Source organism: Camelus dromedarius, chromosome 8 (assembly GCF_036321535.1).
Source record: "Camelus dromedarius isolate mCamDro1 chromosome 8, mCamDro1.pat, whole genome shotgun sequence".
Lineage (NCBI taxonomy): Eukaryota > Metazoa > Chordata > Mammalia > Artiodactyla > Camelidae > Camelus > Camelus dromedarius.
The window spans coordinates 38,844,995-38,867,759 of NC_087443.1; the positions used below are offsets into that span (position 1 = coordinate 38,844,995).

Sequence of the window (22,765 nt, forward strand, 5' to 3'; positions counted from 1 at the left end):
GGACTAGAAGCTTTTGAAGTGACTTTGACCAGGATCAGGTATGACTTAAGAAAGCAAATAGAATTGCCTGTAAAGAGTTTTCAAGGTTAGGGGGAGCGATCCGGGAAAGGAGGCCATTGATAGACCAAGCCCTACAGGCTCATCGACGGAGAAGCCTCTCAGGGACCAGGTGCTTTGGCCTGATGGTTAATATGAATGAGATCTGAGTAAACATAGTGCTTTTCTTCCGAGGATCTGATCTCCATCTCTCTCTCTCTCTCTCTCTCTCTCTCTCATTTTTTCTCATTCTCTCTCTCTCCCTTTCTCTCTCTGCTTCTCCGTGAGATAGGCGTGGGTGGGTGCTATTTCCCCATCTCATTGTAGAACAAGAACACCAGGAAAACCAGTGCCTTTGATTGGAGCAAGCTTAATCAGTCAACAAATATTTATTAAGTATCTACCATTGTTTCCTGGCATTCTTTTTTTTTTTTTTTAAAGGTATATATATGTAGGGATGTCCCTTCATTTGGTCCAAGGAAAACTCAATAAATTAAAGGAAAATTAAAGTTCTATTGCCTGTCTCATATCACTGGGAGGGGTAGTAGGGACATGAGCTCACATACTTTTTCTGCTAAGTGACCAGCAGTGAAGTTAGAGTGTGGTAAGGTGAGATCTCCATTAACTAGAAAAAGTTGGTTATATCAAGTTTTGTTATTAACTGAAGTTCAATCAGGAAAAAAAAAAAAAAGGTTTCAACCTTCCTGTTTAAATTAAAAAAAAAAATCTTGGAGAACAAGTAATAAAAGAGTACAGTTTTAGAACAGAGGGTAGGAGACCATTGTTCTAGTCCTGCCTCTGCCAACCAGGGATGTTATGATGTTTGGCCTATCACTTAGGCTCTCTTGGCCTCAACTTTCTCATCTGTAAAATGAGAGTAATTCCAAATAATTTTTATGGTTCCTTTGAGTGCTCTTTTGAAGTTCTATGCTTTCTCTGAGAGCCAGGGACAACGTCTTCCCAGCATTAGTTCGTATCCAGGCCTGCAGTAATAGAGAAAATGAAAGAAAATGGATCCAATGTGTTCTGGGAATAAGAAAGAAACTTAGTGTCAACTTTTGGGGGGAAAAAGCATGGCATCAGCTTGTTTTAATATATTTTCAATGTTTAATATATTTCACAATATTTGCTATAGATTCATTTTGATATATTTGCAAATAAATATAAACATAATATATTTGCAAACTCTTTTATCTCAGAGAAGTATGACAGTAGATAATTTTACTTTTGCTCTTTATTGTTTACTTGTTATAACTCCATAACGAACGTACATTGCTTATGTAATGAGAAAAACAGTTGATAAAAAGTGAACATTGTGAAAATAGAATCATTGAGGTTGAAAGCTGAACAAATTTATAGATTCTAGTTCCATCCATTCATTTTCATATTGGAAAATCAAGGACCACAGAGATAAGTGACTTGCTCAAACTTTCTGAATTTGTTAGAAGTTTGGAACTATCGACCAAATTTCTAGATTCTTAGCCCAATACTTCTTTTACTACAGCACACTTTCACTGTGTTTTTCTATTTTCTTTTTGGGAAAAAAAAAGGCAAGGGGGGCCAAACAACAATAATTGGCCATTCTTGTTATTTAGATTCTTCTAAATCAAGTCTGGTTAAACCTCATGGCTTAGCCAGCAGTGATGTCCTGCTCTTCATAGGCGATCTATTGGAATCCAGGCTTCACCAAAGACTGTGGCCAAAATTCATCTCCTGTGTTACCTATGGTAGGGGTGGCCACCATTTTGGTGTCTGTGTGTCTCTGCTCTGCAGTGCACATCTTTAACACAAAATACCCTTGTGATCATAATAGAGGTCATTAGTAGTATGTCCAAGAAACTAAAGAGGGAAGAGAAGCAAGGCAAAAAGGATACATGGGAACCAAGGAGAAGAGCAATGCCCCTGGCTTCTTACTCCGATGACAGTAAGCACACAGGATGATCGTTTATAGTTAGCAGTGCCTGTGTGCGAAAACTCAACACTCTCATTATATTGGCCTCATTAACTGTCCTGCCCTTAAATCTAGTGATTTCAGAAAAAAGAGAGACTTATTTTTGTCAGTTTGAAGTTAACAAATTTGTATAAATAATTTAATTGCATTGCTACCCCAAGCGAGAGTTTCTTCTGGATAATGAGTGACAAGCAAATGTTCTACAGAATGGGGAATGTTTGCAGGTGGATACGATGGGAACTGTCCACATGGAGACAAAGCTAGCTGAATACTTTCAGCTTACACTGTGAACAAGTTTTCTTAAAAACAAGCCCATATTTTATAATCCTCATATGTAATCCTTATGAATAAATATTTCTTATGCTTTACATCTGCGTGGAAAAATTGCCTCCTACACAAGCCCCACCTTCCAGCCGGGTCCAAACCTCTCACCACCAATGTTATCATTATACTCAGGATTCCAGCTGCCTTTAGTTATGAGGATTTAATGCAAATATGAACCAAAGGGAGCAAACATAAAATGCTGACATTTTTTTCCTTCCAATTTCCCCAAGTTAAATAACAGTTTATTCTGCAGGCTTTCAAATCACTCCCACAAAATTGGCAATCCAAGACAATTGACACATTCATGCTAATCCGCCCAGAAGTAAATACACTGTGGTAAAACTGTGACATTTGCAAAGACCATAACTCCCCAATTACTGAAGAATTAACTAGGGATATAATGAGGGAAGGCCAAGCGTGATTCAGCGTGGAGGGAAGCAGCCCTGCTATTCTGTGTCTAATCCTCAAGCAGAAACTTTCTATACATTGGAGAACTTAAAAGAGAAGTAAGGCTTACTTCAACATTTGCTTTAAGAACTACTACAATGCCCCTATGTGGTGCTGGCTTCAGAAAATTTCTGAACTTAGCCAATACAAAGATCAGGAATGTTTGTGTCATGAAATCAGAGTCCATTGAGTCTAGTATTTGTTGGATGTTCACAGAAAGAAAAGAAGATTTAGTCTGTGTAGATTTTGCTGAGTTCTGGAATGGGAGATGGCAACCCTTGATTTGAGTCCCAGATTTGCCCTGTTACTAAGTAATGGAACTAGGAAGAACCAATTTGTTCAGCACTGTACAAATTACTGGAGTTTTATATGCATTTTCACCTTACACTGACCCTTTGAGGTAGCACAGGCACTAGCTAGTCATTCCTGATTTACAGATGAGGAAGCCAAGGCTCAGCAGGCTATCAGTTGCATGCTGTCTCATGGCAGCCACTTCCACCATGTAGCAAACGAGCCCAGGCTGAAGTCCAGAGAAGGTAGGTGCTTCACCTGGCATCACACAGCAATTTGATGCTGGAAAGGGCATAATTGGTCTGGGATTTCCAGCCCATTGCTTAAGTCACTGGACCATGCCGTCTCAGTGTGTCCAGCCTCGCCTGGGAGGTAAGCCACCTTACATTTCATTCCCTAGGCCAGGAAACTGTTTCTGGGCCCTGACTGGGTCACAGTGGGCACAACAACAACCACATACAGGTAGTTGGGAATGCTAATGATGTTCTTTGCAGTTACAAGAGCATCTCTCGTCCCTGGATGGCTTGCATAGACTACCCTGTAGTCATAATAAAGATTTTCACTACTTTAATCTCTGATCCCAGTCCACCCACAGGCTTCAGGAAAATGCCTGACTGAGCAGACAGCTTCAGAGATTTCGGCCTGTGTCTGATCAGGAAGGGAAGAACATTCCGGAGGCGTGGGCCCTCCGGGAGAAGGACTAGTCTGCTCCTAGATTTGTGTGCAGACAACCCGGAGTTAGGGCTTTGCTTTGCCTGGAGATCGTTGGACAGCCAAATGCCATAGTGAGAGGTCAAGAACAAAATTTTTTCTTTTTCACTCAAGTATACTAAAGCAAATTTTATTGAGCCAATACTACATGCATGACCAAATTCAAATATCTAACAAGCAAAGATAATTAATGGTGCAAAACTTTACATGTCAAACCTTCTCCTTCTCCCAAGATATGAACTTTATATTAAAAAAAATCATGGTGGGAAAAGAAATCTACTTTTTGGAAGACAGGGAGAGAAGAGAATTAAAGAATTATAGAAAATAGCTATTGATATTATTGATATTATACTTGTTAAAAGCACCATTAATGAATTCCAACTCACTTGGTTTAGGAACAAAAGGTACATTTTGTGCTATTTGGTTTGCTTATAAAGTGGTCATGTTTTGTGTATTCCTGGACATGAAATCTGAAAGTGAAAAATCTACAAAAAATGTGACAATGAATATATATATTTTCATGTATAACTGAAAAATTGTGCTCTACACTGGAATTTGACACAACATTGGAAAATGATTATAAATCAATAAAAAATGTTAAAGAAAAATCTACAAAGATGTGGGACCAAGATCTTCTCCCAGGAAAGTCTTAAGAAATAAGCATCTTTTTCTGATTTATTTTGCTATTTTACTCTAAGAACTTAATTTATGAATATATTTATTTTCTGTGGTTACTAATTAACTGTAATAAAGATTGCTGTGAGTAAAAAATACGATTGTTAGGAAAGTGAAACCAACAAAAACACACATACATATGAACAACAAACAAAAAAACCCCTCAAAATTCCTCAGATTTATCAAATTAAAGCTACCTCATGTTATTCTTTTATTTTCCTTCATTTCATTTATTTAGCTTTCCTCTACTTAAGTATTACTTATCTAATGACTTAGTAATTTCTATGGTGTTTTCCCCCAATACATTACTTTCTATTTGACCATAAGTACCTGCTGCCTTTAGTTGCCTTCAGGGGGACCTCTGTGTCCTTGGTTGATTTCAGACCTTCCATTTCCCCAACAGAGAGAGCCCAGTGTGGGGAGCCTTGTGCTTCCCTGTCGTCAGCAAATTCACACCTGTGTACACAGGGGCTCCCTCTGGTTTCTTCAGGTATCCCTTTGGGGTGTGGGAGGATGTAACATAGAGGAAGAGAATTGGAACTCCACACTAGGATAAGAATTTAAATGTTCAGTTTCTGCTGCTCATTAGTGAATGATGTCTAATATTTGATTTGTCTGTTGTGTAGATATGTGAAATAGAAGATGTTTTTAAATGAGAGATAAAATAATTTAAATAAAAGAGATAAAAAGAAAAACAAAGCTGTCACACTTTACAGAATTTGAATCATGTGTGTGTGTATTTTACCCCTCTCTCACTTTCCATGTGATACTGAGTAAAATTTACTAATATATGATGTCAGGCCCAAGGCTTTATCCTGAGGATCTAGAAATGAATGACAATCTTTATATCTGGGCCAGGCGTTCTTCACACAGTTTCATTTAATTTTTTTTCAATAACTCTTTAAGGTACATATTGTCACCCCCATTTCAACAAAATAGGAATAGTCAATGAAAGTTTAAGCAACCTGCCCTAAGTCATGTAGTGAGTAAGTGGAGAACTTGGAATGACTGAACGACCTCAAAGTCTGTGCTTTCCCACACTGGCTGTGCTGCTTACAGCCTCCAACGCATCTGCTGCAAGACTGTAAGATTCTGAAAAGCTCCAGAGAAGGGTGGTGGGGAGCAAGAAGGATGAGAAAGTCTGAATAGGAGAGGAAAGGGGGAGCAGGCCTGTTGTCATGGGAAGGCAATGGGAAGGCACGGGACATGGCGCGTGCGCGTGTGTGTGTGTGTGTGTTTTGTGTGGCAAATGGAGTGGTGGGAGGGGAGAGGGAGGTTGCCTAAGTAGACAGTGTGGTCAGCTCAGGTAGGAACTTGAAAGCCAGACCAAAGAGTTTGAATCTAAAACTAAATTTTGAATATGAGATTAAACTCTCTAGCTATTGGAAGATGACAGAGATTGAACTTTGGTGGGAAAAGTCAATTCACAATGCAGCCATAGTATAAGTAGTGAGAAGTGGGATTGTTCACTGACTATTTCAAAGTCCATCTATAATCATCTATTCCAAGATTCTGTTATTTTTCAAGGTGACTAGTTTACTCAGGTCTGAATGTGACTTACACATGCCTGAGAACTGCCCTTGGGAAGAATGTCAAAGATCTCACCTATAGGATCTAGTGTTGGTTGAGTGTGGAAAAAAGGAAGCAGAAAATAAATTCATTTAACAGATATTTGCTGATCATCTACAATGTGCAAAACATTGTTCTAGACATGGTTGAGAATAAGCCATAATGCAGAAAAAAAGTGCACCTAGCAATACAGAGAAATCCTGATACATGATATGACAGGCACACAAGACATTTTTTGTTGACATGAATTAATATGGAAAGTGGTTCATGAGACATGACAGAATTGAAAGTGTCAAAGAATGTCAGGTAGGTAGCAGGGGGCACTGACTGGAGGTATCTGTTGGAGTTAGGACCAATGGAAAGATGTGCATGATATTCTTTTGTGAACTTGAAGTTCTCTGTGTTTTACAGAAAAGAACTGATAAAGGTGAAGATGATCCTGATGAAGAAAATGGTAATATTGATGATGCTGGGAGATAATAAGCTGGCCAGTAAATGCTCTTTTCTTTTGAGCAGGAAAGCCCTCTAAACTGATGGCACGTGAAGGACATTAAGCCGGCTGCAAAGCAATATTTCATTTACTACAAATCTTTTTCATGTTAATAAACTTCAGCAAGTAGGATACCTTGGGGCAGGGAGTATATATCCTGAAAAGAAATATTGAAAAATTAGAGAAACATTCTTATTGCTAATGACTTGGTCAACTGAGAGTGGGTAATAGGCTTCATTTCTGTTTGTTATTAGGCATAACATGTTTTATTCCTTAGTGTAGAAAATATGAGCTTTTGATATCACTGCTTAGTATAATTGACTCTTCTGAGCCCTGCTTGAACTTAGTGATTCATCATTTTTCAAATTAGTAGGGACACGGTTAGGGTAATCTGAGGCTGTAATCAGTGAAACCTTCTGAATGCCTTCCACAATAATGGATTAGGCTGTCATTTGTAGTAGCTCTTATTTCTGTTATCATCTGAGTTTAGGATGTCAATTTAAGCTCATTAGTTTAATTTTTAAGATGTTCCTCCTTGCTTCTGACAGCCAGAGGAAGCATGTCCACTTGATGCGTGCTGCCTTATTTGCTGAATTTGGCAGAAGTGACCCCCTTGTAAAAGACAAGATACTCAAGTGTCAAGAGCTTACAGGGTCATCCGTCTTCCTTGGCCCTTCCACCCACTGGGGCTGGACCACATGCACCCACCCTTCAGGCCCCTTCTCTGCTTTCTCTTTGTCATTATGCTGTTGTCAATTCTGCTGTTTATTCAGTGATTAATCATCATTTGGAAGGTTCTGCTGGGAGCCGACAGAAAGGGGAGTATTCCTGCAGGTGGTTTCTCTCTGATTAGTCAAAAGTGATAATGACTTGCTGCTGGGGCTTTGTCATAAGGGGAGGAAGATGGTGAATTCTTTTCTTTTGCAGAAATGCAATTGAATTGTATAAACCTGGGAAATAAACTTAATCTCACAAAGAACATTAGAATGAGTCTTTTAAAAGTATTCCCGAGACACTGTTTTCAGTTAAAGCACGTTTAGAATCACAACTTGCTTACATCTTTACCATTATTATTATTTTTAACTTAAGGCATTAAGATTCACGTTCATGCCAACTTAAGTGCCTAAAAATAACTGTATGGAAGATGAGCTATCTAATGGTTTATCAACAATCACTTTTCACTGAAGTGATATATATAACACTTTTACCTTTGACAGCCACAAAGATGGATAATGTTGGTATTTAACTTGGTGTGGTACTACATTTTTATATTATTTATTTAGAAAGAAAATATCTCTGACAACAAAGGTTTGTTATATAGTTTAAAAATGACTGCTTTCATTTTGTAAAAAAGGGTTGAGAAGGAGGGATATATTGCAAGATTTTCCAAAAAGGCTCAGGCTCTGTAGAAAGTGGGGGTGCCTTGTTTGTGGTGGCAAAGTGCAGCAAGGAAGTAAGTGCATCTCTGGGTGGTGGAGGGAAGGAAGAGAACCAGGGAGGGTGGGGAGGAGCATGGAATGTCATTCAGCCTGCTTCCAGCCCTACCAGTCAGTGTCTCCACCAATTATCATGCATGTGATTTCTCAGTGAGCAGGCAGAATTTACAGAACAAGGAAAGTAAGTCCCTCTGTGGAGAGTGAGAAAGAGTATGGGTTTGAGTGTACATGAATCTTTTTTTTTTTTTCCACTTTTCAGCTGATCCATGTGAGAAGATGGATGAGTGGGCTCAGAAAGACTTACTCATTTCAGTCTCATTTCGGTGGGCAAATCATGCAGAGATCCCAGATTCTGCTCTGTGGATTTATTCATTATTTTCATCCTTTCCTAGTGTGGAGTTTTTCTTAACTGACATATGTGGATAAAAGAGACTGAACACATCAAAAGAGACTGAACACGTCAAGATTCCAGAACCAAATCCTGGTGACTGGTACTTACTTTGAGTAGCAAATGATTTCCTCCTTCCCACCCTCCCTCCTCTTTGCTACACTTTGCTGTTGATTCAAATTTTCACTTGGATTTTGCTCTTTTAGTCTGGGGCTGAGCTTGGCATTTTGAGCCCAGGAGTGATCTCTGAAGGTCCCCTGTCTGAGTGGAGGAAACTCTGGCCCCTGGAAGCATCCTGCTGGGGTGTGTGTGTGTGTGTGTGTGTGTGTGTGTGTGTGTGTGTGTGTGTGTGTACTGGAAGCAGCTGTTGCCAGCTTGGGAGGTGGTGGGTGGGAGTTCTGTGGTGCAGGAAGGGCTCTTGCAGAAGGTGGGTAAAGAGTAATCAGGATGTATGATAGGCAGATATGGGTTTGAGGAGCAGCCCAAAGTCCTCTCCTTGGCAAAACAGCAAAGCACTGAACACAAGCCTCAGTGTCCCCTCCCGACCCTCTAGCCCCTCTTCCCCAATCTCCCCCTGTTCTTGGAGCCATTGTCCACCCTCAAGTGTAAGAGGCTGGTGGCAGCCTGAGCGTAATCCTTCCTAGGTGAGGGTTGCTTTTGAGTGGACATCATGACCTAGAACAATGTTTCCAAGTGTGGTCCCTAGACCAACAGAGTTAGCATCACTTGAAAATTGTTAGAAATCCAAATTTTGGGCCCTACCACAAACCTACTGAAGTAGAAACTCTGGGAGGTGGAACCTGACAATCTAGTTTAACAAGCCCTCCAGGTGTTTCTGATGTATGATAAATTTTGAGAATCTCTGACCTACAGTGACCCAGCTATGACACAGTGGTATCTGGGACATTTGTCAGTGAGTTGAGGCAAAAGAGCACAAGGAGAACAGAGCCTCACGAGCCCCCGTTATCACTTCTCCCAGGAGACAACCTACTTTACCTGTAACAAAAGTCATCCCACTCATGGGTGCTGAAGGCAAGACTGAAAATAGCCTTTAGCATTTAATTAGCAAGAGTATTTCAACTTTGGACAAGTAAACTGTTGAAACTGGAGCAGATATGGTTTCCTTTTGTTTTTTCCAGTGCTCACATTAGGCTTTCTAATTATTCTCCTGAATTTGAACCATTGCCCTTTCTGAATGATTCTCCAAGGTTTCGGTGAGGGAGAAAGGGGATTTGTATTGATTAAGACCTGGCAAGCAAATCATGCTAATAAAGAGCATTAGGATATAGGAAATTTCTCAGTGGTTAGCTAGCTCTGTTTCCACCCCAGTCCTCTGCCTCAAGAATGGCACCAAGGAACATCTGATGAAAGAGAATGAGTGGACCTTCAGAAGGTTAGGAGAGTGTCCAAAGTAGTGGTCAGTACACAGCAGCAGATCCTTGGTAAATTCTTAATAAATTGAAACCTCCTTAACTTCATCTCAAGAGCCTGCTTGTAACTCTTCATTCATATATTTATCTCAACCTTCTTGAACCTGATTTTATGGTTTATATAGGCTCTTGAAGTAACAAGTTCCAGATGAGGTAATGAATTTACTACCCACAGGGTAAAGGAATGCATCCCTTTATTCATCCTAAAACTCTCTCTTCCAAGTTTCAAGGGTGCTTATCTGAAATCTTAACTTCTGGGTTTGGGTGTTGATGCTTCCGACTTTGTCTGAGATAGTCTCTGTGATTGTGCAAAGATGAGTCAGCAGCATTAATCAGACTGCCACACCACACCAGGCAGGAAACTCTCCAAGGAGAGGAATGCCATCTGACTCCATGTCGGATGGGCTCACGTCTGCCGGAGTTGGTGGTCTTTTCCATAGTGTGGTTTAGGAACTCATGAAAACCCTACTAGTTTCCTCCTGAGTCTGTGCCTAAAACTCCACCATGAAAACTAATTTATTTTAGGTAAGATGTTTCCTTTATAAGTATTTTCTCCTGCTGGAGTTAACTTTCATGAAGGTGAGGAACACACCTCAATCACTTTTATTAGCCCCTTCCACCTGTCACAGAGCCTGAACTAATAGATTTGTCACAATTCTTTGTGCACACACGTACATATTTTCAGAGAAGGATAATACATTACTCATTACACCTGAGTATGAGCAGGATGTGGTGACTTTGGCTCTACCCTTGGAGACAAATGATTGAGGCATGCTCTAGTAGGAGAATGTATTTGTAGAAGAATTGCTTGACCCAGAGAAATTAGTTTCTAATGGTAGAAGTTTAAGCATTTTTGATCTGTCCAGAGATGGGTCACTTTCCTCCCTTACTCCTCTGTGCAGTGTCTAGGAGGGACCTCATCTTGGAAAAAAGTTTTGTCCATTCACTGAAAACCAGGAAGAGCAGGACAACATGGGTATTCTGGTGACTGGGAATAAAAGATGAGGATAATGTTGAAGTGAAGCTAACATTTATTGAGCATTTACTATGTACCAGATATTCTTTAATGCACTTAGTATTTATCAACTTACTTGATTCTCATCATAACCCTATGAAGTTATTCTTAGTATCCCCATTTCATACACAAGAAAACTGAAGTGCAGAATGGCTAAGTAACTTGCCAAAGGAGACCTAGTTAGTAAGTGAAAGGGCTAGAATTCAAACTTACACAATTTGATTTCAAAGCCTAGCTCTGGAACAGTATGCTCTACTGCCTCCCTATAAGAGGAAAAGGGACATAGAAAGGCAAGCTAGGGTTGAAGGAAAGCTAGGGTTGAAGACAAACTACTTCTATTTTGCCATTTTTGCCAAAGATGAGCCCAACAAGTCATGCAGCAGTGTTCCAGGGAACCAAGATTGGATATTGCTAGGATTCTGGGAGGGTATGCATGAAACAAATGCTCTATGAGAAACATGCTTTGTCATGTAGGTCAAGGAAAGGGTTATTTAGAGGGAGATCAGAAGCTTCAACTCCTGCAATGGTCCTCCCCTCTTCTGTTCTCTTCTCTTTAGTAATTTGATCAGTTCTCTGTGGAAAGCACTTAGTTGCTATGGTAATGAGTACTTTATAAATATTAATAGAATAAAGCCAAACAGAATATCACTCCATTAATGCAGAGGCTCACAGAATGAGCCTTGAACATCATGGTCTAATGATGTGCCACTCAGTCATTTCATTTTACATCCCCTGAACACGTGTGCTGGCCCTGGACCTCATGGTGATAAGTAACAAAGATCCAGAATAAAGGCTGTCACGTTGCTTTGGAAGCTCAATCCACCTACCTCTTCTCAAGTGCTGTGTACATCATATATGTTCACTGTTTCAATGTTTTCAGTGGAATTTAATAGAAACAATTGTTATTCTGACTCCTTGGTATTATTTCAAGGGATTTTTAGCACTGAAGAAATACAGATTCACCTCATTTAGAGCAAAAAGGGATCTTAGTGACTGTTTAGACTAGGAGTCTCAAACGGAAATGCCTACAGCGTTGAGGCAGATAAGGTAAATGAGAGAGGCAGGCTGTGCACAAGACAACTGTGAGTGGTAGGCACTGTGGCATGCCCAGAGCTTGGAATCTTATTCTAGATGCAATGCATATGGAAATATTACAGTTATGGAAACACACACACACACACCACGTATATATGCATGTATACATAAATATAATACATGCATATATATGCTAGAACCCTGTAAGATCTCTACATAAAGATTAATTTGTAGGAAATTTGCTAGATAGAATCAAATTTGTATTCTATTATCTGTCAAAAAGAAAAAAGAAAACAGTCGTTTAGACTTAACATTTAGGTCTTCTTGGTTTATTAAAATCATGACTCTGAGAGGAAATATTGTACCTGGATTTTCTAAGTGCATATGACTCATATTTTGTTTTTTCATTACTTAGCAGGCTTTTTCCTAGTTAGTATTACTAAAAAATCATAATTAGCCTTCTCAGGACAGTACAAAGTCTTTTTAAAGCTGATCTTCTCATAGACAAATCAAAACATTGTAAATAAATCTTCTAATATTAGCAGCCTTAATTTCATAGTTTAAGTTCAGTCTTTAGCATAATCTAAGCATCTAGTTCAGTCTTAGATAATGAGACCATTATCTTTTGAATTTTTCAGGACAATCCTGGTTTCAGACATTCTAGTTCACTGTTTACATAAAAGTCAACCATATTTTCTAACTTGGTGCTCAGAAAATATGGTGAGCGTACTTTTAAATCTTTTTTTCCAACTTATTTCAGAAGACTTTTCTCTATGAGAAATCCACCTTGTTCATCTCTTATTAGTGAAGTATCTACAAAGGTATTGTATTTATTATTAAGTATTTGACACGTTAAGAATTACCATTGGTACAATATGCATGTTGTTTTTGTTTCTGCCTTCAGCCTCTAAGGGGAACTGAGTCATCATACATTAAAGTGACTTTGTTTATAGGAATTGTTTATTCAAGGAAACAAATTTGTCACCCCTTCTTTCACTTTAATAGCTCAAATAAACATGGAGTTTGTGTTTCTCCCACGATGGAATCAATTATTGTGTTAGCTATCTTGTGCTGTGTATTAAATTACCCTAAAACTTAGTAGCTTAAAACAGCAACATTTATTTATCTTAAAATTTATATCTATACTTTAATTTTTTTATTTTTAAATTGAAGTATATAGTTGATTTTATAATGTGTTAGTTTCTAGTGTACAGCATATTTTTTTTCCAGTTGATAATTCTTTTTTTTTTAACTGAAGTATAGTCAGTCACAATGTGTCAATTTCTGGTGTACAGCATAATGTCCCAGTCATGCATATATATACATATATTAATTTTTGTATTCTTTTTCATTAAAGGTTTTTACAAGATATTGAATACAGTTCCCTGTGCTATACAGAAGAAATTTGTTTTTAATCTGTTTTTACATACAGTGGTCAACGTTAGCAATAAACATTTATTATCTTACAGTTTCTATGGGTCAAAAGTGACTCACCTGGATGGTTCTGGCTCAGGGTTTCTCATGAGGTTACAATCAAATGTTGCTTAGAGTACCAGCATCTGAAGCCTTGACTAGGGTTGGAGGATACTATTCTAAGATGGCTCAAAGTGGCAAAAAAGTGCTGATTGTAGGTAAGAGACTTAATTCCTTACCATGCGGACTTCCCTATAAGGCTACTAGAGTGTTTTCGACACTGTGGCTGGCTTCTCCTAAATAGAGTGCTCTATGAGAGAGTAAGGCAGGAACTCAGACATCTTATATGTATTTGGCCTTAGAGGGCATAAACCTTCATTTACACAATACCTTATTAGATATACAAGCCAGCCTCTTCACTGTGGGAGAGGACTATACAAGGGCATGATCACCAAGAGGTGAGAATTGGCGGGCATCTCGGAGATTGGCTTCCATAGTTATTCATTTGACAATTCCTAACTGAGTATTCACTTGTCAGTGTGAAAGAAAGAAATACCACGTGTGGTTCTGCCTTCATAGGGCCTGACAGTCTAGGAAAAGACACTAGCAGTCAAAGACAATGCATACTGAATAAATGTTGGTCATTTCAGGCAACAGTATCTATCAAGAGGTGACCCTACATAGAAACAATCAGTGAAGGCTTTAGGAGCACTTGCGATGAGCACTGGTGTTGGAAGGATAGATGAGCAATTAGGAAAAAGAAGGCTCTGGTTCTTCTACTTCCCTCTTTGAGTCACTATCCATTCCTAAAACAAAATATCAAACTATATCAGCTGGGGTTCTTTGGTTCAAGCAAAGATGACAATTTACCCTGTTCCAGGGAATTTTTTCAGAGTTCTACATATACTATTTCATTTATTCCCCACAACTTTGAGAGATAGATTCTTTTATTATCCCTGTTTTTCAAATGAGAAAACTAAGGCACAGAGATGTTAAGTGATTTTGTAAGACTGCTCACCTTGTAAGTGGTGAAGCTAGGGTTTTAATCCAGAAGGTCTGAAGAAAAGGAATTATCAGGAGAATGCTGGAGTTTCTCCCAGGAGCCAAGGATGGAAGAATCAAGGCCTATGGAAAGCAAGTGTCACACTAGCTCTGGGACTCACGGTGGTAGGAATGCAAGTTCTCCAGGGTAAGATGTCAAGTGAGTTTGCTTCATTGACCTTCCTTCTGAGTGCCCAGAAGAGAGTTTGACTGGTCCAGCTTGGGCCACGTGGACCCCACCAGTGGCAGAAATGAGAGGGCCCCCAATTATCAGTCTCCCGGAATCAGGAGTGGAGAAGAGCTGACTCCCCCAAGAAAGGGGGCCTGGACAGATACTAGATCTCTTTTTAAACCAAAATAGTTTTCTATTTTTAAAAAATTTGTCTTTGCATTTTAAAGAAAATGGGAATTTCTCATTGAGTCTCAAATACTATCCTATTTATTTTTAATTTCTTTATGCTGACAGTGTTGTTGGGGGTGATGCCACATTTTCAGAGGGAAAATAGCAGAACAACTGCCTTAGGCACTGAATTTTTTCCAGAGGGGTACCTAATTTATCCTGGGTTACTGGTGTGTTTGGGTTTCTAATTGGTCTGCCGAGATTTTCCAGAATGCTGTCCTCTGGAAATGACCAGTTATCCTGCTCACAAGCAGGAAAGGTATCCAGAATTTCCCAATAATTTCTTCCATGATATTTCCCAGTTTTTTCCACAGTACTTACCATTTTATAATTATTATTTATTATCCATAATTATCTATTTGTTTACATATTTGAAACATCTGTCTCCATCACTAAACTAAAATCTTCACTAGCACTTATTATAAAGCAAGATTTCTCAACCTCAGCACTAGTGAAATTTTGGAAGGGATAATTCTTTATTACTGGGGGCTCTTCCGTGCATTCCTGTGTATTGTAGGATGTTTAGCTTCATCCTTGGCCTATTCTCAAAAGATGCCAGTAGTACTTTCCTAGCTGTGACAACAACAATAAAAAAATGTCTCCAGATATCCCCTGGGGGGCAAAATCATTCCCGTTTGCAAACCACTCATGTATATAGTTGATGTATAAAGGAATGCATGAATTAATTGAGTCATTCAGAGATGTGATGGATTTCCAAATCCTTGAGTCCTTGGGATTTTCCAATCCTTGAGTGAATATTTGTTTGTCCACTCATTTAGTCTGATTCCTACATTCATTTATTTCTCCATTCACCAAAATTAATTGAGAGCCTGTCATGGAAAGAGGCTGAGGTGTGGCCAATTTAAAATGCTCAGGGGGCCTGTGTTAGACATTATGGAGTTAGGGTTGCTAAAAGTATGAATTACCTTTAGCTTACTGTGTTCCAGGGAGGACAGTATTTCAAGCAGCGCATTCCGGATCAAGCATACTCTGCCTGCAATGCCTTCCTAGTTCTTTCCTGCTTTTCTGCAACTTAACCTGCCTTCACAACCAGTTCAAATTAACCTTCTTCTTCTTGAAGGCTGTGAAGAGAGGCTCCAAATCTAAAGTTCTCTTCCCACAGCTTCCTTAGTGTGTCTTATATTGGCCATTTGGTCTCTGCATCTACCATGCTGTCTTGTTTTATAAATATGTCTAAACTTCCTAAATAAATGTTTTGAAGAAGTTAATTAAGTGTCAAAATCCTTAGATACAAATGTAGTTCTAATCTTACTTCTGCTGTCAGTCTAGCCTTGTGACCCTGGGCAGGTTGCCTAATTGCTGAGGCTCACTTAATCTATAGAATGGAAATGGTTTTACCTGTTCTACAACTACTTTAGAAGGATATTGAGGGTGTTAAGTGAAATAATGGATATAAGTATATTTTTTAATTTTAAAAGCACTATACAAATGTGATATGCTGGCATTATCAACATCAAGAACAATAATACAAACTTCTTGGAGCTGTACTTTACATATTTTTGTATCTCTAGAACTTAATATATGGTTGAATATCTAGTGAGGAACTCTACCAATGATAGTTGGTGATGCTGATATGAAGTGTGGATTTCATTCATTAAATAAACTTGTTATCTCTGATTATACACTAGTCAATAAATAGTTGTAAAGTAAAATTGAATTTCAGATGATCACTCAAGAAGTCTATATTATTGCTCATGCATATGTATGCTGGCACCTTCTGAAGCTATGAGTTGTAAATATTCTATATGAAACATATTTTAAGGATCTAATGGTGTCTCATGGATTTTTATTGAGAACTTTAAAGAATATTTTATTTTATTCAGGAACACATTAAATAAAGGTAGAAATTCTGGTGAGATTTCACTCTGAAGTATATGAAGATTAAGAGTAATGTATTTTCAGCACTCAGGTAGAATCATTTTCTTGCTTGGCTTTATTATAAAAGAAATAGGTAAGTCCTCTAGAATACAGTAAGAGATATCTCAAAGACTCATATTTCCCAGCTATTCACTGAGTTTTAAAAAATTGTTTTAACCAAAGTATAAACTCAATTGACTAAAATTTGTTATTGCAAAACTCACAATTGGTTTTGTCTTCCTGATATTGGCCTATTTCATGGTAATGCTGAAACTGAACACCATAGTAACAAATTTGTTTTACTAAAAATATTGAGATAACACAAATAAGACATTAAGCAAACTCATGCATTAGCTGAGTTGACCTTTCTTGAAAAACAAATATTAAGGAAATATTTTAAGGGAGTTCTTTTTTTCCCCTTACCTTAGGGTTCACTTCCAGTCAAATATTGCTTTTGCTTAAAAAGAATTAGGTTAATACCTGTTAAATGTGGCAGTAAAGTTTTACTACATATAATTAAGTTGTAAAACTAAATGGACTTTATGGATATAATTTTCAATACAAGCTTTTATATTTTTTAATGAAAAATAACTGACTAGCTCATTGTGCTAAATACTACACTAGTTACAGAGATTTGAAAAATATTTGTTTTTCTAAAATGGGAAATTCAGAATGAGATTTAAGTTCATTTTTAAAAAAGAGTGACATGCACTGTATTTAATTAGTATAGCACTGAAAATTTTTCTCCATATAAATTCAGATTCAGAGGATATTTATTGATGGTATTCTGTGGGCCAAACATAGTGCTAGCTTCTTCATCATAAGTGGTCACTTAATCTTTGAACAACTGAATGATGGTATCTTTATTAGAGAAGTCAGTACTCTCATCAGTACATGTGTGTATTCTCATCAGCACACTGTGTACAGTATTCTCATCAGTACATTGTGAAGTCAATATTCTCAATACATGTATTCAGGATGGTGTGAACTCAGGTACCATTATGATAGTATCATAACCTTTCCTGAGTCTAATGTGCTAAGATCTGTTGATCCCATGCAGGACCAACAGACAGGCTTATAATGTCTAAACTTCTATAAAATGTCCCTGAACTTGACAAAGAACTGTTACTCTTGGTATGCCTTATTCGAAAATGGCTAATTTTTTATTTCAAGATGGTGGGCTGAACTTGAAATCTTTATTGGTCAAAACTGATGAATTTCTTCCTATATTATCACGCAGAGGACACGTATAAAATGCTCAGTGGTTGAGCTGAAGCCAAAACCTCACTTCATTCACTCTCATTTATTCACATGCTTCTGTTTACAAAGACAAATCCATCTGGTTCTGTTAAAGTCAATTTAAAAAGAGGCACTCCCATGATATTAAACCTCCTTTATGAGAGAAATGGGTAGGAAAAAAGAATTTAAGTAACCAACAATTCTTTGTTTTTGTTTTGCTAAAATTGGCCAAACCTGTATACTATAAGCATACTTGGGGTGGGGATGGGGGGATGGGGAGCTGGGACAGTTAGGATGGAATGATTGGTCAGCTTTAAGGTGACACCATAATTTCAGACCCAAGAGGAAGAAGCAAAATCTAGTCCAACCCAATAAGAATTAGACCCAAGCGATCCAAACCAGGGGTCAGAGCTGTGACAGAGCTTCTCAGCCAAGGCAGCTCTCAGCATCTAGTAGGTCTCCCCAGTGGAATTAGGGAGGTTATAGTGGGTATTGTTATTTGCTTATCCAACATCTATTTTATCTTTCTTACTTGCAAGTGGTGATAAAAATGGATACATGTCTCCAATATTCATTTTTCCCACCATCAAGAATTAGAATTCCAACTTTCTGGGAGTGACAACTTCTCCATGAGAACAAGTCTCTTGCAAAAGATCTCATTCATCCCTCTCCAGAGGAGGAGAAGAGGAAACACAAGAAAAGTATCTGGTGCAGAGCCCCTGTTCCTATTTCATGGATGTGAAATGCCCAGGATGCTGTAAAATCACCACCATCTTTAGCCATGCACAAACAGTAGTTTTGTTTGTTGTTTGCTCCACTGTCATCTGCCAGCTTACAGGAGGAAAAGCAAGACTTAAAAAAGGATGCTCCTTAAGCTGGAAGCAGCACTAAAAGCACCCTGAATCAAGATGAATGGGAAAACAGAAACAGACTCACAGACATAGAAAACAAACTTATGGTTACCAGGGGGGAGAGAGGGTAGGAAGGGATAAACTAGGAGTTCAATATTTGCAAATATTACCTACTATATATAAAATAAACAAGTTTCTACTGTATAGCACAGGGAACTATATTCAATATCTTGTAGTAACCTGTAATGAAAAAGAATATGAAAACAAATATACATAGGTGTATGTATGACTGAAACATTATGCTGCACACCGGGAATTGACACATCACAAACTGACTACACTGCAGTTTTTTAAAAAAAGATGAATGGGAAACCATCCCAAACACATTTTGGATACTAAAAAAAAAAAAAAAAAAAAAAAAAAAAAAAATTATAATTCCCAAAATTAGCTGGTACATGGCTACCCAGAATGTATTTCTCAGTCTAATTTTCAGCTAGATGTGACCATGTGAATAAGTTCTAGTTAATGCAATCTAAGCAGTGATGAACAAAACTTTTAAGAAGTTTAAGAACTTTTAAAGTCTCCAGCCTTTCTTTCTACCTAGTTGGATTATAGATGTGAATGCTGGAATAGGAGCAGCCATTATAGACTCTGAAGTGTGTTATGGATTAAACGTTTGTGTTCCCTAAAATTCATAGTTTGAAGCCCTAACCCCCACAGTGATGGGATTAGGACATGACTTTGGGAAGTTATTAGGTTTAGATAAGGTCATGAGGATGAAGCCCCCATCATGGGACTGGTGTACTTATAAGAAAAGGAAGACATATCAGAGCTCATTCTCTTTCTCTGTGCACACACAAAGAGATCATGTGAGTATACAACAAGATGGTGACCATCTGCAAGCGAGGAAGAGGGCTCTACCAAGAACTGAATCTGCTAGTACATTGATCTTGGACTTTCCAGCCTCCAGAACTTTGAGAAATAAATATCTGTTGTTTAAGCCACCCAGTTCATGGTATTCTGTTACGGCAGCCCAAACTGAGTAACACAACGTAGAAGTCCCATGATGAGGATGGTACAACCAAAAGGTAAAAGGAACCTGAGACCTCAGTAATTGTGGAACCACCAAATCAGCCTTGAACCACCTACATTAATGTGAACTTAATACACAGATACACTAAAAAAACCCCTATGTTTTGGGGGTAACAATGTATTCAACAATAAAACTGTGTTTTCTAGCCTCCCTTAAAGCTGTTTATGGCAATATGTCTAATTGTTGAAATAAAGTCAAGATTATGAAGGAATTCTGGAAATTTTCATTGAGAGAAGAGTTGGCAGCTAGAGAAAGTCCCTTGTGTCTTCCCTCCTTCTCTTTTCCTGCTGCTTGAAATGTGGATGTGGTGGCTGGAGCTCTAGGGGCTATTTTAGATCATGAGAGTCTTTGAAGAGCAGAAAGAGAGAGTTCTCCTGTCTTTTCCAAGGTTCCTCAAATGATTTTGTGAAGTCAGTTTACCAGTGTTGGACCACTTACCTTTGGACTTCTTCCTAAAGAAACAAAGCTTCTGGTTTTAACCCACTTTATTCTGGGTTTTCTATTAGGTGCAGCCACGTCTAATTCTATCTGACAGAGAGGTTCATTAGAGTTAATGAGAAGGACAGGAAACATGTGTCAACCCCAGAGACTTGGGCATGGGACTTATGTCTCATCTGGTTGGGAAACTGGAGTGGAAGCAGCAGCTTCCTGGCAACCACCTGCCTGACTGACTAGTCAGGTTCAATGTTGGAGCTGAGGCCAGTAAATGAACGTGGACTATCTGGGCCCTGATCATTGATGAGTAGGAGCAGCTAGCATGCTGCCTGACCAGGTACTCACTGTGCGGGCACAGCTGGGCTACAAGGGTCAGGCCTTTAGTGCCTGACGTGGGCTGAGCACAGACAGAAGCAGGCAGGGGTTGACCTAGCCCAGGCCTCTTTTAGGCACTGTTAAGGCAGCACAAATATGCTGGATATCTCGCTCCTCTCAGGGTTGTAAGCAGTTGGATGACTCTAACATTCAGGCTTGTGAGACCCAGGTTTGCTCCTCTCTGTCACGTGTGGGCCAGCTGCATCCCTAGTGGTCCTCATTTCCCCTGCACTGAGCTCATTTACTCCCTGGGGATTAATTTGACTGTGAATCCTCTGGACTCCAAAGTGTGGGAAAACTAGAGACACAAACAACAGAAGCCTCAATGCTACCGGGTCATAGAGAAACCTCTTTCCCTCAGTTAGCATCATGTAAAACCTAAAATATGATTTTGTTGTGGTGACACTTCTAGGTAGTGACTCAGGGAGGCAGCCTGCTGCTGAGCCAGGAGAAGGCTGGTCTGCAGGCTGGAGTTGAAAGAATCCTGGGCTCATATGAGAACTACTAGCCCAGAGATTTCATTTTCAAAGAGGTAAGGTGGGTGGAAGCATGCTGTGAAATATAAAGTGCCCTATAGATTATTGCAATTGTATTTATGGAGAGAAAATCAACTAAATTACCCTCTTCCCCACTCTTACTGAGACCATGAGGTACTGATTCCCTTCAACACACACAGAGACTGCAGGTTGCCCTCTCATTCACCTCTCCCCATCAAGACTGCCCTTGGGATTTATTTTAAGCAAAATTCATGTAGATGAAAAAAGTTGGGGGAATAGGAAAATTTAGAAGACTTGCCTCAGAACCTATTCCTTCCCGGGGTGACCTGTTCAGAATACTATTGCAAACATAAATGACAGCTCAGCATACGTTTAAAATTAACCATGCTAATGATGGGATGTACTAATTGTATATGATACATATTCATCACATACCCCATAGATATTTAAACCACTTATGCCCATTTACTATTATTTACCCTATTTCCAAAAGTGTGTTCTACTATTAATAGGCGAAGAAATGGTGGCAGAATAATTTTGGGGAAAACTAGGTTAAGCAAAGTTGAGCTAGGAAATTATCACTGGGCATGTGAGTCCGGGGGAGGGAACTATCTATGTGCATGTCCTGAAGTGAGGCTCTTCATTATCCCCTGTAAGGAATTTGACAGGTTAGACAATAATTTTCTTTGCCCTTGTTAGTCAGAGAACAGTCTTCATATCTGGGCTTGTCTGTCCAAATGCTTTGTCCTGAGATGGTTCATCTGGGAGATGACACAAAGTCAAAAGAATAAATGAGATGACTTGTGGTGGCTGTGGCAGTGCCCAAGCCAGATTGTTTCGGTGTTTTTCTGTGCTTAACATCCTTGGTTTTCCAACCTTTCATCTATTCTGGAAGCTACTTCATATGCTCTCTCTGACTCCCTTTTCTCCTTAGGGTAGGCAAAGTTTGTCCTGCTGCCTGAAGCCAAGGTCACTGACTAATGCAGAACTGAACTGGGTTTCATTACTGCTGGACTCTCACAACCTTAAAATTCTAGTTTCAATTGTTATTCTCTAAAAGGTGCTCAAGAATGTGGCATTTTCCAAAATTATTGCTCCAGAAGCTCCATTTCCACACCTTTTTCCACCTCCCTGCCAGAATCTCTTAGGGCTGGTGTTCTGTGGAACACACCGGTGGAAATGCTCATTTAGTAAGTCACTACTTAGCTAAATCAGAAGACTTTTTGGTGGTCTTGGTACAGAGGAGTTAATTTAACTGAAAATGGTAAACAGTTTTCTTCCTGCTCTATGATAAATTCAGGTTCTCATAATAGATTATGTTCTTATCATGGATTCACAGTGAATCTTTCTCTAGAGGACCACCATTGGCCTCACATACATATACAGTCTCCTCTATATATTCTCCAGGCTGGCAAAGAGATCCTGGGACTATAGTGATGCTTGTGGAGCACTTTGTAGAAGCCAAAATACATCTTATTTTTATGCAGTTCTTTACATCTGCTAATGACTTAGGTCAACTGGGTAAGCAGCGTGGTCATTCCTAATTAATTTTGCTTTTCCTTATAGCCAATTATTTTATCCGCTGGATCATTTGTATTTTTATACAATACAAAGTCATCCAGGAACATACAAAAGCTTAATGGACTGTATAATGTGCAATCCCTGATCCATGATTAGCATGCAGTTTAATGAGTACAATTTAAAGAAAGCTTGTAACTTTAGGTCCTCAGCTCCTTCTACAAAGC

The 22,765-nt window shown here is 38.8% G+C and overlaps 1 protein-coding gene across 1 annotated transcript; it reads left to right on the forward strand.

The window, feature by feature from the left end:
* Window positions 1-18,498: 18,498 nt before the first annotated feature.
* On the forward strand, window positions 18,499-18,678 carry LOC116155666 (small ribosomal subunit protein eS27-like). Its single transcript, XM_031460776.2, has one exon. The coding sequence runs from the start codon at window positions 18,502-18,504 to the stop codon at window positions 18,658-18,660; it is 159 nt and encodes a 52-aa protein (XP_031316636.1). The 5' UTR covers window positions 18,499-18,501; the 3' UTR covers window positions 18,661-18,678.
* Window positions 18,679-22,765: the final 4,087 nt, after the last annotated feature.